General features: G+C 36.3%; 2 protein-coding genes across 12 annotated transcripts in view; one reads left to right on the top strand and one right to left on the bottom strand.

Moving 5' to 3' along the window:
* Positions 1 to 877, top strand: part of SLCO5A1 (solute carrier organic anion transporter family member 5A1) — a 395,111-nt gene extending 394,234 nt beyond the window's left edge. For all 4 annotated transcript variants that reach the window (XM_072604807.1, XM_072604803.1, XM_072604804.1 and 1 more), the window contains one exon: positions 242 to 877. In XM_072604807.1, the coding sequence (XP_072460908.1) occupies positions 242 to 699 (458 nt within the window). In that variant the 3' untranslated portion in view covers positions 700 to 877. The remainder of the gene's footprint in view (positions 1 to 241) is intronic.
* Positions 878 to 13,131: 12,254 nt separating this feature from the next.
* SULF1 (sulfatase 1) overlaps positions 13,132 to 20,310 on the bottom strand; it is a 206,088-nt gene continuing 198,909 nt past the window's right edge. For 7 of the 8 annotated variants that reach the window (XM_072604795.1, XM_072604798.1, XM_072604800.1 and 4 more), the window contains one exon: positions 13,132 to 15,570. In XM_072604795.1, coding sequence (XP_072460896.1) covers positions 14,747 to 15,570 — 824 coding nt within the window. In that variant the 3' untranslated portion in view covers positions 13,132 to 14,746. The remainder of the gene's footprint in view (positions 15,571 to 20,310) is intronic. The other variant, XM_072604802.1, reaches the window with a different exon arrangement.

Genomic DNA, 20,310 nt, shown 5'->3' with positions numbered 1-20,310 from the left:
GGGCAAGGATAAATTCAGTGACCTTGTATGAAAGTCCCCTTTCTCTCTAAATCTATGATCCTATTATCTGTCATGAAAATAAATAAGTAAAGCAACCCAAAAGAAAATTACATTCATAAATAACACAAAGCCTTATTTATTTAGTGTCTTTTAGTGGACACCTGTATTTTCCAAACTTGAAAATTTCATTTCTCTGTTTAATACATACTAAATATGGATCCTTTTTTTTTTCAACTTCTAGCATACATTCCTACTCCAATTTATTTTGGAGCAGTTATTGATACCACCTGCATGCTTTGGCAACAGGATTGTGGCGTGCAAGGTTCTTGTTGGGAATATGATGTGACATCATTTCGTTTTGTCTATTTTGGTTTGGCGGCTGGCCTCAAATTTGTTGGATTTATTTTTATTTTCCTGGCCTGGTATTCTATAAAATACAAAGAGAAACAGCTGCAGAGACGAAGGTGGAGGGCATCCCCTCTGAACACTGTCAGTGAGACGGTTTGCCACACAGATCCCTGTGAAAATTATTCTCGCACTATATCATGCCCAACTTTCAACAACAGAGGGGAACTCCAGGAAGAAATGAGTCTTGGAAGAGGAATCTGTTATATGGCACAGACATACCCTGGGCCCTTTCCAGAAGCAATAACTTCCTTAGCAGACCCTGAGTTGGAAGAAGCCACTGCTGCCATGTAGCTCCCTTCCCTGAAGGTTCATAATTGAAGACTGGTTTTGTTGGTTGGATCGAAAATGGCGCCTTGTGAAACACCCGTGCCTTCTTTTTTTTCTCTTTTTTAAACTCTAAAGACGTAATCTATGAACCAACAAAACTCAATGCAAACAGCTGTTACTGATTGCGAGCTGGATACCTCAACGTGACTTAAGAGTCTTCTTTAGCCCCCTCTCCAGAAAATGGAATTTTAAGATAGGTTGTAACTTCAGCTATATTAATTTAATGTTCATGCTCCAATCTAGTATAAGACAAAGGCTGAGATAGTCTAAATTGTTAAGTAGAATTATGAGAAGACTAATAGAGATGCATATCATTAATATAGACTTCAAACAAATAAAGGTGAGATGTATCATCAGGTTTGCATTTACAAATCATAGTTTTTGGACAGTAACTACTGTGAGTTCTGCTACAAAGCACAAGTGAATTTGCCTAAACTATGCAATTTGGTCAGAAATTCATAACAGCGGCATGTTTGTTTTGTTTCTTAGAGACTTTGATCCAGCTCAGTCTGGAAAGGAAGCTAAAAAAATTGTCCTCTTTTTCTTAAAGTACTATATTGATAACTGTAAGCCATAGTAGACATATATCAGGGAAAGTTTTCAGAAGCTTCTAAGACACCATAGACAGCGCCCAATATATCAGACACTTGAATTCATAGCACTTTTTCTATTTCAGCCTCATTCATTTGAAGGCTGGGAAAGAAGCTGCTGAATCATAAATGCAGGGGCTTGGAAATAAACTAAAACATTATCGATATTTTAAAAAGGGCACAGTGAGAAACTTCGACTCTGAGAAGGCTCCTGGCTGACTTCCTTTCTAGGATGGTTGCTGGACAAATTCATTGGTTAAGATCACTGTCAAGGCAGCTACATTTGTGACTTTTAAAATGAAAATAGTGAGTCCCTCCTCTTCATCTTTCCCATCACTTGCCCCTAACCTCCTTGGCAACCATTTTAACAGTGGTTGGAACTGCTTGGATGAAATCATAGATATGTGTAGTTTCCTTTAAAGAAAATTGTTTTGAATTCTCCCTAAATTAGGGTATTAAATCAGGAGAGCTATAATTAGGAGTGAGAAAATCTATTGAAGTCAGTAGAAATGAGACGTGTGAATTGGTACCAGTCAGTCAGCCAACAAAGATTTAGTTGAAAATGATTGAGGTAAATGAATCTATTTTTCTGAATTTGTCTCATGAGATCCTCCTATCACCTTGATTTCTTTCCTCTTTACGATCTTGAACATGGTGAGGTACCCCTAAGAGGGAGAGTTTTCTCCTTTTACATCCACTTTATATTCACTATTAAAGAATATTTATTGAGTCCATCTGGGCATAACTTTGTCACAGGCACTAAATGAAGTTCCATCTTGATTGATCTTAAAATACCTCCTAGTACCTGATACCTAAAATATCCACACATGCTATAGAATGAGTAGTAAGCAAATCTGTAGGGGATAGCCACGTGGGGGCAGGTCTGGTATGAGACATGGTCTCACTGCTAGGTAACTGTCTCCTATAGATGGAAATGTGAGTCTGACAGTTTTGCTGCAAGATTTGGGGATGAGATTTACCACCATTCAGTCTTACTTGTATTGGTGGAGTAATAGGAATACCAGATTGGCATGTTCTTTGATAGAATGGTTTCTTTTTACTTTTTAGTCACATTAGTTATGTATTCATAGTGGTTGCCTATAGTTTGTAGAGACATTATTATTGCTAAAAATGGAAGAGTATTTCTAAAGGAAAAAGCAAGTCACTTGAACAGGTGATTTCAGAAGGAAGATTTTATTCATTGACACCCACGTATAACTGATATTAAGATAAACCTGGTTTTGCTATTTCATTAGATCATTGATCTGTGGCTGGTAGGGACCTCAGTAGTCATCTAGTCCAATCCCCTTACTTTAGAGACAAGGGAATGAAGCCCAGAGGTGTTAAGTGATTTTACCAAGTTTGCCCAGACAGTAAGTTTCAGAGGCAGGCCCTGAATCCATGATCTCTGACTCGGTAGTTATAAGTACTTCTCTAATTTTATGGTTTCTCTGCTATACAGTTCATGTAGTGCTTATTCACCCCACTCCCTGTCAGGGTTTTGATTTGGGCAGGAACCCTCATACCTTCATACCCTTTTTTTTTTTTTTTAACAGAGGCTGCTTCTGGTAAGGTTCAGGGGCATGACCACACTAGGGCACTTGGCATCATTCTGGCCCTTGCTATGAGATATTTTTTTTTTTACACCAAGTGTTTATTTCTAAAGGGATAAAAGATATTCTGAGCAACATACTGAAGGTTTGATCATACCCATTATCATATTACTGCCTGGGACTTTCTTATATTTAATTTGTAGAGAGGAGAAGGTAGAGTCGAAGAGTTCAGCGTTCGCTACATCATCCCACTTTTCCTTCCCCTGACCCCAGACTTGATGACATTAATTGACTGCTTCATCAACTCAATGACCTTGTTGGAAAGAGGAAGAAGCAATGGCTTCCTTTTCTCCTATTTGATGTACCCCCTATTGATTTCTGGGACTTCATTAATAATACACTTCCCACATATGGATGATTGTGGTAATGGTGTTGGTGGATGTCCTTTAAAACTCTTGCTATCTTTAACAAAGTTGGTATTAGAACATCCCAATAGGTCAGATTCCTAAGTGACCAACTCTTGCATTTCCAGGCATAGGCAAGTAATGAAATAGCTAAGCATCCATTAATAAGAAGCCTCTATGAACACATGAGTTTCTGTTCATTACCTCTTAAGTAGTGTCTCAAGGAGACTGCTTTCAAGGACTATACCCATGTGTTTGTCTATCTGGGATGTTTATTTAAAAAGCAATTGCATAAGTTTATAATCATATTTTATATAAACTCCCCCTACTACTTTGTATATAACATCCAAGAAAAACCTTAGCTATAGGAAAGTGATTATTAAAATTTTAATGATATATTTCATTAGATTTTAATGCTGAACCTATCTTAATGGTCATTTAGGGAAGCATCCTGGTAGAATAAGTTTGTAGTGATATACCTCAAATCTGTTTATATTCCATACTGAGTATGTAAACACCCATTTTAGGCATTAAAATGCATTCTAAGTAAGACTCCTGACATTAATTAAGCACATTAATTAAGCCTTTCTTAGATACTTAGCTTTGGAATTGCAGAAAATGGGTTAGGTAATTTTGTGTGTGACCATTTTTCCCAGAATATTTTTGTTCCTCTGAGGTGTTAGTATTTCCATTAATTCTTTGGTGGACATCAACTTAAAGAACATTCTTAATGAAGCTTTTCTGAGGATTTGTCAAAATATACACACCAAACCACCTGTTATCATTGGCTGCTAATAATATTCCTACCCACACAAAATAAACTCTGGAGGCCATGAGCATGTTTTCTGTGAGTAATGAAACCTGAAAAGCATTCAAGTGCCTCCTTTGACAAAAGGGCAGATTGGTGATTGACAACGTGAACCCATCTGGATGAACTGAGGAATTGGGTCTTTTATTGAATTAAATTCAGGGGTGCTTAATGACATATATTACAGAATATTACACATTTCCTTGGATATACAAACCAGCTTAGGATAGGAAAGGTGTGGTAGAAAGAAGGCTAGATTCTGAGTTCTATCTCTGGCTTTACTCCTGAGTATCTGTGAGTGACCTTGGACATCATTTAACCGGTCTGGGCCTCAGTTTCCTCTTCCGTAAAATGGAGGGGTTACACTAGATGACCTCTAATTTTCTTTCCAACTTTGAAAATATTATATGATCCTATGCAATATATATTTTACATTTTTTAGTATTGATATTGGGATATATATTTTTGATTAAAGTCTCTGATGTAATTTACATTTGGAAAGAGTGTTTACATTGTGCAAAGAGTTTTTCCATCCATTCATATTTTCTCCTTACCACAGAACTGGAAAGACAATGGAAGACATACAATCAGTCTTATTTAACAGATGAGGAAACTAAGGCATAGTGATTATTGTCCGAAGTCACAGCTAGTTAGTAGCAAAACCAGACCTAGAACTCAGGTCTTCTTATGACTCTTAGTTAGAGGCTCCTCCCATTATATCGTGTTACCCTTCTAAGAAAGTCAACAACTATCATGTGTTTTTAGTGGACTGTGTTCATATTTTAAAAATATGATTTCATTAATATATTTAGTTTCATTTTATTAATGCATAATGTATGAATTAGATAACGTATGTAAGGTGCTTTCCAAACCTTGAAGAATTATATAAATTCTACCTATGGTTATTACTATAATTAATTGAGGCAGTAGGGCTGTATATTAGAGGAAGCAGATTCAGTCAGATCTCAGTTCACATCCCACACTTACCACTTTTTTACCATGGATAAGTTATTTAACTACTATGAGCCATAGGAAACTCCCTAAAATTAATCTATTAGGTTGTCTACCACATTACTAGATAGAGTGTTTATGCCAATCACAAGAGAAATCAGAGATCCTTGACCCATTGTTAATGAAAGTAGAGAGTAGTGTAAACTAACGTATCTAATCATTGAATGGAAAACAGTCAAAATTCAGTTTTTTAATTGTCAGGAAATGAGCCTGCTGACTATGGGAATTTCATTTCTATGTACAAAGCCTGAGAGCATCATAATAGCACAACTGCTCTGTAGTCATAATAATACAGCAGAATTCTTTATAACATGACTTTGCTATATAGACCTCAAGCTGGAAGGGACTAGAATCTGTTCCAATTCCTTGGTTTTACATAGGAGGAAACCAAGACTTAGTGGGTGAGTGATTTTCCTCAAGAACACATGGGATGTAAATAGTAGAGCTTAAGAGTCAAGAGCAAGTCCTTTGCTTTTAAATTCAGAACTCTTTTGATTATTCAGATTTAGATATGTTATAGTTCGAATCATACCTCTGCAAATATAACAAACTCCATACAAAACAAAGTTGATTTGTCCTGTTGCCATATTAGTGGGTATTAACCCTGTCTCTTAATACCAAAATTCTCTGTTTGTTAGAGCAATGAATACAGAAAAAAATAATGACGATTTTATTTCCCCCTTTATGTTTCTTGGTTGGTTGTTTATTTCAATGGTTCTCAAGCCTCACTGGTCCAGAAATCACTCTGGTGGGGAAAGACCCCATGTACCACCTAATACTTCTATTAGTCATCATGAAAGAAACTCCCCCAGAGCAAAGGGATAAAATGACCTTGCTGAGAAGTGAGGTATTAATATTAGACCAGGTATCATAAGTAAATGGTTCATTTATGCCTCACTTCATTTTAAAGATGAGAATATTGCAGGACCACCTAGGGGACCTTCAAGGACCACAATTTGAGAACCACTTCCTAGGACCAAATTTTGTGCTTGTCTGTGCTAAGATGGGGCCAGTCTTGGAAGGAAGTCCAGGACCTATGCTTCAGCTGACTACAAAGGGAATTTTTATGTGGTGTGTTTGGCAGAGCCAAAGACAAAAAAAGACAAAAAAAAAAGTCCCTTGATGTCAGCTGGCATTCTTCGGGGGTGTTGGAATCTTTTGTACATCTCTCCTCCTCAAATGATCAATTCCTACTCTGTAACCAACTATCCAGAACTCAAGGTATTTCAAAGTTCAGACCTTATTATTTCTGGTGTCCCTTTCTGAGGATGGGGGAACTTTGGGGATGATGATTTTGTGTGTATTTTCACTAATGTAGATAGTGCACAGACACACTTATGACCATCAATAACTTGTATAATTGCATCCCAAATAATTTAAGTCCCTAACAGATAGGTTTCACAATGCTATTTAAACCTAGATTTGCCTCAGACTTCACTCTTCATTATCCAGACCGGTAGGGAGCCTTACACATGTTTCCATTATGCATTTCATAATAACAGGCTCTGCGGAATAACTGCTGGGCTAAGTGAATAGGCTTTCAGAATAGAAATCATCTATAGTAACCTTTCTCATTTTCTCTGTCTCAAACAAAGTCACTAGATATGCCACTGGTTTATTCTTAAGTTGGGGAAAATTTTATATGTATCTGATGATCTTTCAAAACAGGGCTTGCTTTACCCAGCTCTAGGAAGGATCAATATTCACTCTAGCCTTGCCTACAGTGTCCCTCCTCTCCGTTGCTTCTGGAACGCATGAACTGCATTGGTGCTACTGGTGTCCAAGGATGTATGTTCACCATTAGCTTATTCCATGGTATTTTTCCCAGTATTCCAGTGCTGTGTGACTGCATGTGCTTTACTTTTGGAAAGCTGGAGCATTTCCAGGGAAAGAAGTACTTCTCTTGCTCATTATTATGACTTATGAAACATCTAAACTATGGAGAATTTCTGCTGCGGAAATGAACAGTGTGATAGAAAATACTTTTTCTACAGAAAACTCAGTGCTTTTTATATTTACTTTAGCAACACTATCCAGATATTAAGAGTAGTTTCAGAAAAAGGTAAATAGTGAAATGGTTCAGATTACCTTTTGTTATTTCTCCTTGAAAAGGTTTATACCAATAAGGTGTTTTTAATGAAGGGGTTTTGAAGGGCGATGTTTTTTGTGGTGACCCATTGTTGTTACAGGGTAGAAATGAAAGCAGAAAACATCCCTGAAAATGAAAATAATTATCAGGGCACATTAAGTCGAAAAACTGTACAAATGAAAATCATTTGGACTTGGTATCCAAGAATAAAACATTAAAAAAAACTTGAGATTTTTTATAGTGGGCATTCTTCATCCAAAGAATACCTCTACCACGAACCCCAAATGATAGGTTAGGAGCATGAAACAGGAACACTGGCTTCTAATTAATTTTTGAAAATGTTACATAGTGTCAAATAATTTGGCGTTAGGTCCTTAGTGGTTGGTGTGTGTGTGTGTGTGTGTGTGTGTGTGTGTGTGTGTGTGTGTATGTATGTAGGTCTGCGTGCGTGTGTATGTGTGTTGGTCTGTGTATATGTGTCCTTTATAGAAGTATATTTGTGATGAGAGACTGTTTTGAATTGCTGCATACGGAAGGCTCATTTTGCGGTTTTTAAAATTATTATTTATTTGGAGAGTACTTAGGATCATTTAATATATTTATCACCTTGTGTTTAATGGAAGCTACTGTCAATGTGCTTGTAAACATTTGTTTACAATTTCTTGAATACTTGATGATTGAAAATAAAAATTTTAAAAAGGAATAAATGAATGCATTGCTTTCTTGGATTGAAACCAGAGTTTGCCTCTTAGGATTTTGCTTTGTCAGGAGATGAAACAACAGTGACCCTTTGGGCATTTTCTTTTCATAAAGTGATAAAAGGAATTGATTGCCAGGACACTTTCTATTGTACTTGAATCCTTTGCTGACTTGTTTTGCCACTGGCACAAACTAAAATATAAACTCTGTAAAACTTGGTCAATTCAAGATCTTCCTCAACTTGGCCCCAACCTACATTTTCAGTACTATTTCATACATTTATATGTTCCTGTCAAATGAGACTATTTGTTTTTCTTTTGCACTTCCTCTCTTCCCTTCATCCCATTTTCCCTACCCCTTCTGTTTTGTACTCACTCTCGCCACGTTCTCCCCTACTATAATTCTTTCTCCTAACTTGAAGGTCTACCTATCTCAGGTGCCATCTCTTTCATGAAACTTCTCTTAGAAGATCATTCCCTTTCAAAATCTTTCTTTTCCCTCAATTTGGCTCTATTGCACACCATTCTGACTTCTATTATAGTTATCTGTGCGTGTCTTATTCTTCTCTAGGGGAAAAAAATTACTAAGAATTCACAAAGAGACAAAGGGTTCATTAATTGAAATAAGCATTTCCCAATAGAACATAATGACTCCAGTCTTAGAATCTCCCCAGTAGATATGAGGGGTCAGAGGCATTCAGGGGAATAGCAAAGGATAATGAAAAAAGGCAGGGGGTGTATTTTGGTGTTATGGCCCTATCTTATTTTCATTTGAAAGTTCAGTGTATCATTCAGTTGTAGGGATTAGAATAGGAGCTTTTGGGTTGAAATTTTTGATGAAAATTTTGATCAAAATGTCCGTAAGTCATTACTGGGATTGGCATGAAGAACAGACTCGTTCTCTCTGGGCGTTGATATCTCTCAGTATCTTCAAACTTTTCAGTCGATGTGGAATTGGAACATTATAGTTCTAGTCAGATACATCCACGTATATCTTATTGTAAGCTCCTTGATAGCTAGAATTTTTCTTCTTTATATATCTCTGGTACCAAATATTAAAGAGGACTTTAATGTTTATTCAATTGATTAAATACTCCTTCACATACTATTAGGCATGGAAGGGATTTAGGTCATCTATGTACCACGTATGTCTTAAAGGATTATACTGTATATTCTAGAACATGGAGGATCAACTTTTCTTTTTTAAAGATCCTTCAGAAAAGTGATCTGAGTCTTCCTGGCATCATGTAGGATAAATTTAATAAAACCACCTTATAACTATTTAGTATTCAGAACAGTATTACAGACATCAGAACTGATTGCCTTTTGGTATATGTTATCTCCTCAAATTTTCTTTGAGCAACAACTCTTAACCTTTGGAATTCAGGGACCTACCATGGGAAATTTTGGGGGATCCATGAATTTGAACAGGAAAAAAAATCACATTTTTATTTTCACTGATTTTTAACAAATTTGGAATTTCTTTTAATATTTAAAAACATTTTGAGAAGGAATCTATAGACTTCACCAGACTGCCAAATGGGTCTAAGGCAAAAAAAAAAGTTAAGGACCTCTGTTGTTGTTTATAACTGTCTTTTGTTCCCATCGTTTCTTGACTAATATTATACTTACATGCACATGCATACACACATATCCCTCCATTAGAATCAAGTGTCCTTGAGGATAGGGACTGTTGTGTATTTCCAAAATCTAGCACAGTCCTTGGCAAAAAGAAGATGTCTAGTATATGGTGAAATTGAATTGCTTGAAATGTAGGTTAAAACTGAGGAGGAAATATGCTTAAATTTGATGTTATGCACCCACTGAGATACTAAAGCTTGTTGCTAATGAGAATCAAATAGTGATTTACTTTATTTAGAGCTGGTTAACTGGAATTTGGCAGTGTGAGGAAACCAGTGAGCTCAGAATCTATGACCTAGTGGACAAAAGAGAAAAAAATCATTGGGAATGACCAGAGTGTATTGTTATTTCTTAATTGAAATTAGAAGGAAAGCTGAAGGTTTAAATCCAGCACCCCCTAAAACTTGAGGGCAAGAGCAGGTGACCTAGGAAGCACTAAAAAATATAGGAAAAAAATTTCCAAAGTTGAGAAATGATCCAGGTTGGGACATTCTGCCTAAGTCACCATAAAGGTTAGGGTATTAGTTTCCTGGTCCATACTTCCCACCAAAGTAGGACAGTGCTAAAGTCTCACAAATTAAATTTAGTTGTTCATATATAGTAGAGACAGAGAAAGCGTTTCTTCAAGGTGGTCCATCATTGGCAGAAAATCCTCAGTCCAAGCATGTTCACTAAAAACCTCCCTTCTCTTTTAAAACCATAACTTCTCTCTCAATTATGTGAATATTTTGGGCAAAAGAGATTTTCTTTCTCTTTCCTACGCAAATAGTTAACTCAATTGTCCACTTTGCTTCAGGGACTATGAAAGTCAACATTTACTATTTCCTGAATGAAGTCTTTCCTTATTCCAGTCCTAGTCCCAGGAGCTCCCTAAATTGCCATATAGTTATCATTACTATCATGTGTACGTGCTGTATGTATGTCAGGTCTTTGAGGGCAGAGTCTGTTTCATTTTTTTGTCTTCTGTATCCCCCAGAACTTAGTGCAGTGTTATGTATACAGTAGGAGTTTAATAAGGAGTCGACGCTTTTGAAATAAATCCCTCCAATCCAAGTGGAAGGTAAGGGCTACACTGCTTCTTCCTCTTAGCCCTTATCACGTAGCATTGGTGCAACAGCAGCTTCATGGAGGCTGGCCAAAACCCTTTTCCCAAGTGACTGCCCTTCTTCCTTTCCAGAAGCTAATAATGCAGCCCACCTCTCTAACTGTCGCACTCCCCAAGCCAAAAAATATTTTAAATTCCTCCAGACCATTGGCCAGCTAGGAGATCAATATGTAGTGCTTGTTTTTACATTGAATTTCGGAGGGATGTTGCAGTTCCAACTCTTAAAACCCATATAAATCAACCCAAAGTGAACAAAAATATTCTGTGACTTTCCAGAATAATGAAGATGCTATGTGAAGAAGAAAGAGAGAGCGATCACTGTGGATCAGGTTCTTCCAGATACAGTTCTGGTTTATGGCAGCATCAAGAGAAGTGCTGTTACTTAAAAAAAAAAATCAATGATCAGACAGCTCTTACAGGAGTACTGAGCCTCCCTGTCAGTTAAATTGTTTGCTTTTCTGTTGCGCTATAGTGACACCTTGTGCCTGAGATGGGAAATACTTGCTACTTAGGTGGAAAATTGTCTCAGAGAGCCCAGCCCTATGGAGATGTAGGGAAAGGGATCCCGGGTGTAAACATTCAGATAAAAGTGGCCTTTGATCCCTTTATCTTATGCCCAACCACGTTTTGCTGGGTTTATTGCCAGCCCAGACCCGCTTCATCTGCTCTGATCTAAAGGATCAACACCTTGGGCTGGGCCAGGGGGAATTTCATTCCAAAAATATTTATTAAATGCTTACCTATTCTGGACTCTAAAGTGTGCTCGTGAGTGTTTGTTAATAATTTTGTTGTAGCTTTTATTTTTGTAGGCCTAGATGTAGACAAACAGGGCTGAGTCACTTGAATTCCTCCCTTTTGCTCTGGTCCTCCCCTGACCAGTGGCAGCCTCTTCTAGCCCCTCAATGCCTTCCCATTTTTAAGCCCTGGGACAGTGGAGACTACAGATGTTTGGAATTACGGATCTCTTAAAGCATTTGAAACCAGGAAAATTTCCTGACCATTGCATCTGTTCCTAGCTTAAATGGGCTGCTATCAGGCAATAGCAAACAAATGGGCGATTTTTTTTAAAGGAGGTAAACTGATTGACCTTATACTTACATCCAGAAAATATACTAATGAGCTTTGGAGGTAAGTCTACCTTAGTCTTTTAAGAATCTGATGAGATAGAGAATCTGAGTGAAGTATTTTGCTTCCCCTATTGTCCAAATTCCTTTAATCCTAATTCACAAATTCTTAGAGTTAGAGCCATATGGGGTCTTAAAGGCTGTTGAGTACAACTCCCTCATAGGGGGAATAAGAAACTGAAGTATAGGGTAAATACCTTTTTGAGGGACACACACAGAGAAAGTTTCTGAGATGGGATTTAAACCTGGGGCTTCCTAATTGCTTGTCCATTACCCTATTCACTATGCCAGACTACCTGTCAAATTATATCAAACTCCATCCTTTGTAGGGGACTTCAAGTCCAAATACTCCAGACTAGTCCTTATGTCTGAAGCAGGATGGGACATAATAATGACAGCCAGTTGAGAAGATAGCAGTTTCCATTTCAGTGGTTTCAGAGCAGCAATGAACTGCATTTTTAGGCTGCTCTTAGAGACCTCCTCATTACTGAATCAGCAAAGGGAAAGGGAAGAAGGAAGAGAATGTAACTGGCTTTCATTATTCTTCCCGGGTTCCCTGCTGCTGACTGGCCAGTCTGCCCTTACATCAGCCAATGATATTATAGAAGGAGCAAAAGGGCACAGCCTCCTCCCCATACAGTAAATTCCACATTTTTATGTGCCCTGTTAACTATTTCGGGGGTGTCTTTAGAGCATAACTCTTATGTATAGTAATGTGCCCTGTCATGTCATACCTCTTCTGCAAGACTACCAGATGCGAGCAACCTTGAGCCTCTTTTCACTATAGGCTCTTCTCTAAGTCACTAATTTTGGCTTCAGTTTCTCCTTCCAGATCTTAAAATGTTATGACATCTTCAGCATAGCAACATTAGACTCAAAGAATGGGGAGGCTGAATTATAAGATCAAGGTGCCAGGAAGAAGGTAGACCAGTATTTCTCTGGGGAAATGTTCACCCTGAATAACGCAGGCACAGGGAAACTAGAATCTCCCCTTAATTATCCAAGAAATTACTATCCTTTTCTTTCTTGTCATATAAATGACTTTTGGGTAATTTACAATTTGTTAATATCTTAACCAGAAAGCAAGGTAGAAAGGGAGAAGCTTCTAAGTAGCTCAAAAGATTTGTCTTGGTAAATGCAGAATGGAACCAGTCACTGAAGTTTGGAAGTTTTTCCTAATCCTGGCTCTCCACAGAGTAAATTGTATTTATTATTCTGACTTCTGTTCATTTAGCAACTCCAGAGCTCTCAAGAACTGTTCTGCTTGCCTTACATTCCCAAAACAGCAACTAAGCAATTTCAAGGAAATCGTCATGTTCAACCTGGAAATTCATCATAGAAGACAATGATTTGAGGTCTGGCTGGGATTTAAGTAATGTAAAATGAGATCAGTTTATTGCAGAAATATGTTTACTACAAAACTTGGTCATGTGAATTTATCTGAAGCAGATAAAGTTAAAACACCTTTTTATTTCAAGAAATATTGCTTCTAGACTTTCCTGAAGCCAGAATTGTTCTATAAAAGTGTCACAGAATTATTATACAAGATTTAAAAACACAGTAGGTTTCCTAATGACAGGAGATCTATTTACAAATAGCATCATTCATGACCATAAATACGTTTCTTCTGTCATTCAGCCAATGACACATACATCAGATATGTAACAACAGCTAGTTAGTTTTTTTAACATATTTACAAAGTCTATGATAACAACAGCTCTTTAAAATTAAAGATTCGACTAAAAGAAACTGAATTTTTTTTTAAAAAAATGAACCTTTAAAACAAAGCAGATTTTTTTTTTTTGTTTTAGTTCTTGAGCTGTGTAAAGCAAAACAGAAGACCAGTACGCTAAACAAAATAACAGATAGGAAACTTTTCCAAAGAGGTTGGGTATGATAGTGAAGAAAATGAATGAGGTAATTCTTTTGTTGGTATGTGAAAATCTACAATGGGAAAATAATAGGAATTCAAGAGCATAGAGTTTCAAAGGCAGTTAATTGAATATTGTACTTTTAAAAATTTCAGTATTTGGTGAAGCCCATAAAAATGAAAATGTAACAAAATACTATGAAATTAAATTCCTGGTGCATGTGTGCTATGTTAGAATTATGAAATGTTCACGAGTTTATTTTATTGAAGAGATTTTCTGTTACATAATGTAGCTTTTAAGTCCCTTATTCATGTCAATAAAACAAACCCTTCCAAATGAAAAGTCTTTTATAAGATGTCTTCAAGAATATACTCAAATTTAGATCTCTCAAGGATATGATAAATACTTTGATATCCTCCCTTAAATAGAGAGAATAGCCAATTTTTCACTCTTTGTTTTTGAAAATCTCTGAACACTCTTAGCCACCATGTCCTTCTGCTATTCAGTTTTAGCAAGTCAAAGGAAAAACACACAATATTTTTCTGGCAAAACAGTATTAAAACAATATACTTTTCATGTACAATCCCTCCTGTATCTCTTTCCTGTGACCCTATACTGTGACATCACAATGCACAAACAGTGAGGCAAGGAACAGCATGTAAAATAATGAAGAAATGACACAAGGAATAAGGATCTCAAAGTGCAATATCATTTTACTCTAACCTGTGACATTAAGAAATTCCAGTGGTTAAAAATCATTTATCAGAAACACGTTATGTAGGCAGTGCGAGTGTGCTAAGACATTCATCAATGGTGACAGCTTTTGGAAGCTATGTAACTCAAATGCTTGGCATCTTGATTTAATAACTTTTCATGGTGTTTTTATGACCTTCAAAGGGTAATACTGTTTTAACACTCAAAAAAACCTCTTTGTCTACTTGTTAAAAATCAAGAATTAAAAAATATATGTCTTAGTGGGTCTGTGACACAAACATACATACATGTACTAATTACAACCACAAACATGTAGCTCTAATAAGCTTGGAATGTGTGTTGGCATGATTGCCGTTATTAGTTTGCTAATAACAATTTAAAAATACTGTGTTTACAATTTCAACTAATTAGAGGACAGTGAGGAGGAACCACTGCCTTCGAGGTTTTGCAAATTCTCCTTTGTATGATTATCCTCTGTGGGGTTCACAATTGTCTCCATTTTGCTGGGTCCGATTGACTGCTCAACAGTGGATGTGTTTGTGACCTGATGAACTGATGATCCATCAGAGCTCACAGGAAGATACATCTGATCTTCAAATATATCCTCTCTCTGGTCATTGTCTTGGTGTGATTCTTTCTGATGACTGCTAACAGGCTGTAGAATGAAGTGATTTGGTGACTGCAGCTCTGTTAAACCATTGCCACTGAAATCCATCCCAAAGCTATTTAATTCTTTATCCTCCATCCATTTTTCAGTATGATGATATTTCCAGTGTTCGGAATTCAAATGACTCATCTCAGGAATATCATTATTCCATTCAAGTTTCCTCTCTTGATTTAATGGTGTTGGATTCAAATCTAGGGTTCCCAAGTCCAGCGGTGCAATCAGCAGCCAAGCTTCTGCCTCCATACTGCTTGTATCTTCATCGGACACAGCCGAGGTCATTTCCTCTAGCACAGGTGGTGTAGAGGATGTGTTCAAGAACCCATGTTTTAGAGCAGTTTTAGTGTCATTTGTGTTATTTTGCTCATAGTGACTGTTCAGCAGTGCAAACACTCTATCTACATCCTTCAAGTAATTAGTCCAGTCAACCAGACTTAGTTTATAGTTGTATCTGTATTCATAGGAACTTTCATTTACACTGTATAAATCTTCCAGTCCTTGCCAGTTGATGTCTTCGGTGAAGTTTGGCAGTTTAACCTTCCCATCCATCCCATAACTGTCCTCTGTGAAAATAGAAGCAAGCCAGTGAAGACATATTGAAGAAAACAGTTTCAATTCCTTAGTTACTGCAATTTATTATTGTATTTCCAAAGCAATAATTAAAAATAGATCTTTAGCAAATCTCTCCCCAAAAAATTTGGTATGGAAGCAATAGTTTGTTTATAAAAGTAATTGGGCAAAAGACCCCACCTGGAAAAAGAAGGGGGTAGGGAGAAATCTCTGTTATTTGCAAGCAGAGTGTAACAGAAAGAATACTGGATTAGAAGTGAAAATTCTCAGCTCTGCTATTTTCTATTGTGACCTTGATGGTGTCACCAAAATGTTTTATGGCATGATTTCCTAACCTTTCAAATGAATAAAATAATACCTGACCAACCTAATAGGGTTATTGGTAAGATCAAATGAGATGACTATGAAAAATATGAAAAATGATAATGTCAGTACAGGTAGTTACTATTATTATTATATCTCACAGCTTTGTAAGAACCAAAACCAATCTAAGTGAACACTTCGAACGAACTACTTGAATATACTTATTTCATCACATTTTTAACCCTACAGATCCATCCCTCTTTGAATGGGTATCATAGTTTATTTTTAGAAAATTGCAACAATGTTTCCTTCATTCTGATTGTTCTTAGTCTTCCTCCCCCTTGCTATAGTGTGTCACCACAGTCAACTATTTTAGTACAGTAGATAAAACACACAGAAAACAAAAATCTTCCATGACAGCCAATTAGAAAAATAGGGTCAAGGATGATGCTGAGTTAGCCAGAGAGTCTAGTCACTGAGTGATGTTCATCTCATTACTCTACTAAGGTTATAAAGAGAGGAAAAAAGGAACTAAACGAGTCTTTGCATCTCAATTTCCCAGGTGCCATCGGTCAATTATGGCCCTGCCCCAAACACAAGTGCTATCTATTTTCTTGTCATTAGCCTTCAGTGTCAACTTTCCCCCTTCACTTCTGAAAAATGAGGGGAAAGCAGCTGGGGCTCCTTGCTAGACTGTAAGCAATTTGTAATTTGTAAATTGTAATATGAATAAGAAATTATCAGTTTTAACTGCAATATTTATTTTTTCTTTGCGTCTTCCTGTTTTTCTCTTTTCTCTCAGCTTCTAATGAATATGAGAAACTAAAAAGCCAATGATTGCCTTTTGGTTTAGGTCAGTCTATGTAGATGACAATCATTGAACAGCATGATGTCAAATGGTTCTCACTCAAGATAGTATCATTAAGATTGGAGGATTGTCTCTTTTTTTGAGTCAATTACAACTAAAAGAAAGAAACTTTGTTTTGATGAATGAAGCAAAGAAACTGTAGTTCTGGAAAGTGAAATTTGCAGGATGAAGACTTTTTTTTGCAAGAAATTTTTGAAAAGGCAAGTCTCATAATCACTAATTTCTAAGGAAGGTTTTTTTGTTTTTTTTGCTGTGCTAGAAGTTTTGCATTGTTAGTCCATATTTACTTAATCTATACTTTTATTTTCCTTTTCCTCTTTTTTCCTTCTGGTATTTTCTGTCTTTTTCTTAGTTGTTTTTAGTAGTTTTTTTTCTCTGATTCTCTTTCTCCCATTATCCTGAATCTTATTAGTAAGCAGTTAGACACAATAAGTCCTTGTTGAATCATGAAAATTCATCGATATTTACTTATGCTTCTGAAGTCATTTTCCCTCTGGGATAATAATCCACAAGAGCCAAAGTTGCAAAAAAAAAACAAAAAAAAAACCTTCTGCAAGAAAGCTCGTATCTAGCACTGAACAGAATTGATATTGTAATGCTGTAGCTGTCTGCCACAATTACATAATGAGTTATTGCACACAACAATTGGATTCTAAAGAATCCAAGCTTTATATTTTTTATATGCCAGATTCTTTATTTTAGCTATTTCAGATGGCAGTCTTTCAAAAAATGTAGTCTGTGCTTTCCTGCACATATTTTGCTGAAAATAATTTTATCTTTTCTTCATTATGTCAGAAATTTTATTCCAGTACATTAAGTACAATGAGGTCCTTAGGTGCTCCTAATGTGTCTCCAAGTCTGTTTGCCCTGCCTTTAAGATCTGGCCTATGATTGGCATACATTTGTAGTACCATGATTCCTCTCACTGTCTTCTAATTGTCTTCCTCCTGACTCCTCCTCATCTCCTGTTCTCCACTGTCACAGATGTCAATTAGTCATCTCTATTGGGATTTCTAGCAACTATTGACTCTTTGAAATAGCTCTTAATACTGCTAACTTCTTCCACCTCTCTCTTTTCTCCACTTTTCTTTTTCTTCTTTCTTATCTTGTCTAATTATCCTGCTTTTTTCTTCATGATTCTTGAATTTTGTGATGTATGGCTTGGCTGTCTAGTCACTGCTAGACAACAAAAACTTTATTTCTGTTCAACAAATCAAACAATCTCAACCTCAGTTCAAATTTTTGGAGATTTTCAGATATTTTTGTCACTGCTAACTGTTCAAAGACTTGATTTTTCACTGTCTGAGTTGCCTTCAATTAAAAAAAATTCCTTTGAGGTTCAGTGCTGACTAGATGGTTGACATTCTCACAAGAATGACTTCGAAAAAACTGAAGCATTACAGTATCAAAATGTTCTCACATCTCAAAGTTCATTAGCATGTAGAAATTGAACTTTTATAGGTGGGGTTCCCATCTTAGGAAAGTTGAATATAGAAAGCAAATGATGACCTTTAAGCTTGAGTAGAGATGCAGACAGTAAGCAATAGGCCAATTGGGAATTTACAAATGTAACAGGCTATATTTCCTTTACTTAGTTCTAGTTCAGATGAGAGAATTATACTTAAAATAGATTTTTTACAATAGTTTACAAATTAAAAGTGATGAAATATCAAATGCAACCAAAATAAACAAAAAAATTAAATGTTAAAAATAGGAGCGGTAATTGCTTACAATCAATAAACATGAAGAATAAAAGCTAACGTACAACTTTCTCGCTATGCTTACTGACCAGTTAGCAAATTGCTTACTTTGTATTGTGCACAAACCAATGTGAGGTGTTACTATAAATCTAGGAGAGACTTGGAAATGAGTCCTATTTTTTGACACTTGTACTTATCTACCTATATTCAACTTATATCATATCTCTTAACTATTGTTCTTAGCATTGCAACAGTTTAAAGGTAAAATATCATCTTTCAGTCATGGAAATCCTCCAGTGATCTCAGATGTTCCTAAATCAAAACAACAATAGAAATACAATGTTTAAAAGATACTGTGTTTGAAAAACTTCTTTTCCTGTCTCAACAAGCATATACACACAATTCATAAGATAGATATGTGGTCATTTAATAACCGGCTAATGTTGATGAATGGTGGTAATAATGATAGAGTGAGCAAATGAAAATTTTCTTTAATGTCTAATCAAATGGTGGTGCAATTTGCTGGTGTTACATGATTGGCAAAGACGTCCTTAATTACTGAGGACAATGTCAGTTAAAATTTGTCGCTTTCTCACATTGTCTTCTTCATCTAAAGCAGGGGTTCTTAAATCAGGGCTCATGAATTTGTTTTTAAAACATGTTGATAATTATATTTCAATACAATTGTTTTCCTTGGGGATACTATGCAATTTATTTTATGCATTTAAAACATTATTCTGAGAAGGGGGTCCAGAGGTTTTACTAGACCACCAAAGGGATCCATGGCACCAGAAAGGTTAAAACCTCTTGATCTAAGGCTTGGACATACATCTCACCACTGCAAGTTTAAACAACAGCAGTAATGATGATGGTGATAACTATAATAGCTAGCGCTTTAAGGTTTGCAGTGCATTCTAAATGTAGAGGGAGCAATCACAAGCAAAGGGCCAGAATTCCTGAGGCTGTGATTTGCATAAAAACACCCTCCAAGAAGATAGCCCGGCACAGAGGGGTGCTATTTTATTGCAAGATTTGAGCTGAACAGGTGACAGAGAGCTAAAGAGAGTGGCGCTGGCTAAAGAACAAAGAGCTATGCAGAAGTATAATGCTGGCAATTTCAGAGATGCTCACAACCATCCATCTCTGATGGCAGCTCTGACTTTAAACATGGAGGACAGCAATACTAATATCCTTATGTAACATGGAAAAAGACAAAACACAAATAAAACAAAAACCAACTAACTGAAAAACTGTATCTCTACTTTCCCCCCATACAGGATGGGGAAAAAACTCTTAGTTTTAGGCAAATTTATTTGCTAAAGTACTATCTGAGTGGTGCTCTTTTTCCCCCCTCTCCTAATGTAGGAATTCCCAGCGTAAGCTCATATTTCTCTTCTCTACATCAAATGTCAATTAAAGCAATGAATGAAAAAAGCAAAATGAATTTGTTGAACGAGGGGATCAGACTGCTTTGTCAGGGGCTTCTGGGTCACTGTTAAGGATAAAGAAACCTAATTATTCACCCAAAGAAAGAAGCTATGCTTGGAAGGCCAGGTCTAGCAGGTCTAGCCCAATTAATTATGGTTTTTTTCCCAAGGATGTATAACCTTGCAAATGTCCTAAGCTTAGTTTCTACCACTTCTTTAAAAGTCTTTTACAATCTAATAATTTTTATTATTAAAGATATAGTTTAAAGTGTTTTAAAGTTTCAAGTCTGAATCACTTAACATCTCTTATTCCATATATCCATATCATATATATGTATGTAGGTATCTATATAATGATATCTATCTATCTGTCTATCCTCTATCTATCTATCTATCTATCTATCTATCTATCTATCTATCTATCTATCTATCTAT

Source organism: Notamacropus eugenii, chromosome 4 (genome assembly GCF_028372415.1).
Source record: "Notamacropus eugenii isolate mMacEug1 chromosome 4, mMacEug1.pri_v2, whole genome shotgun sequence".
Classification (NCBI taxonomy): domain Eukaryota; kingdom Metazoa; phylum Chordata; class Mammalia; order Diprotodontia; family Macropodidae; genus Notamacropus; species Notamacropus eugenii.
This window is presented reverse-complemented; position numbering and strand designations above follow the sequence as displayed.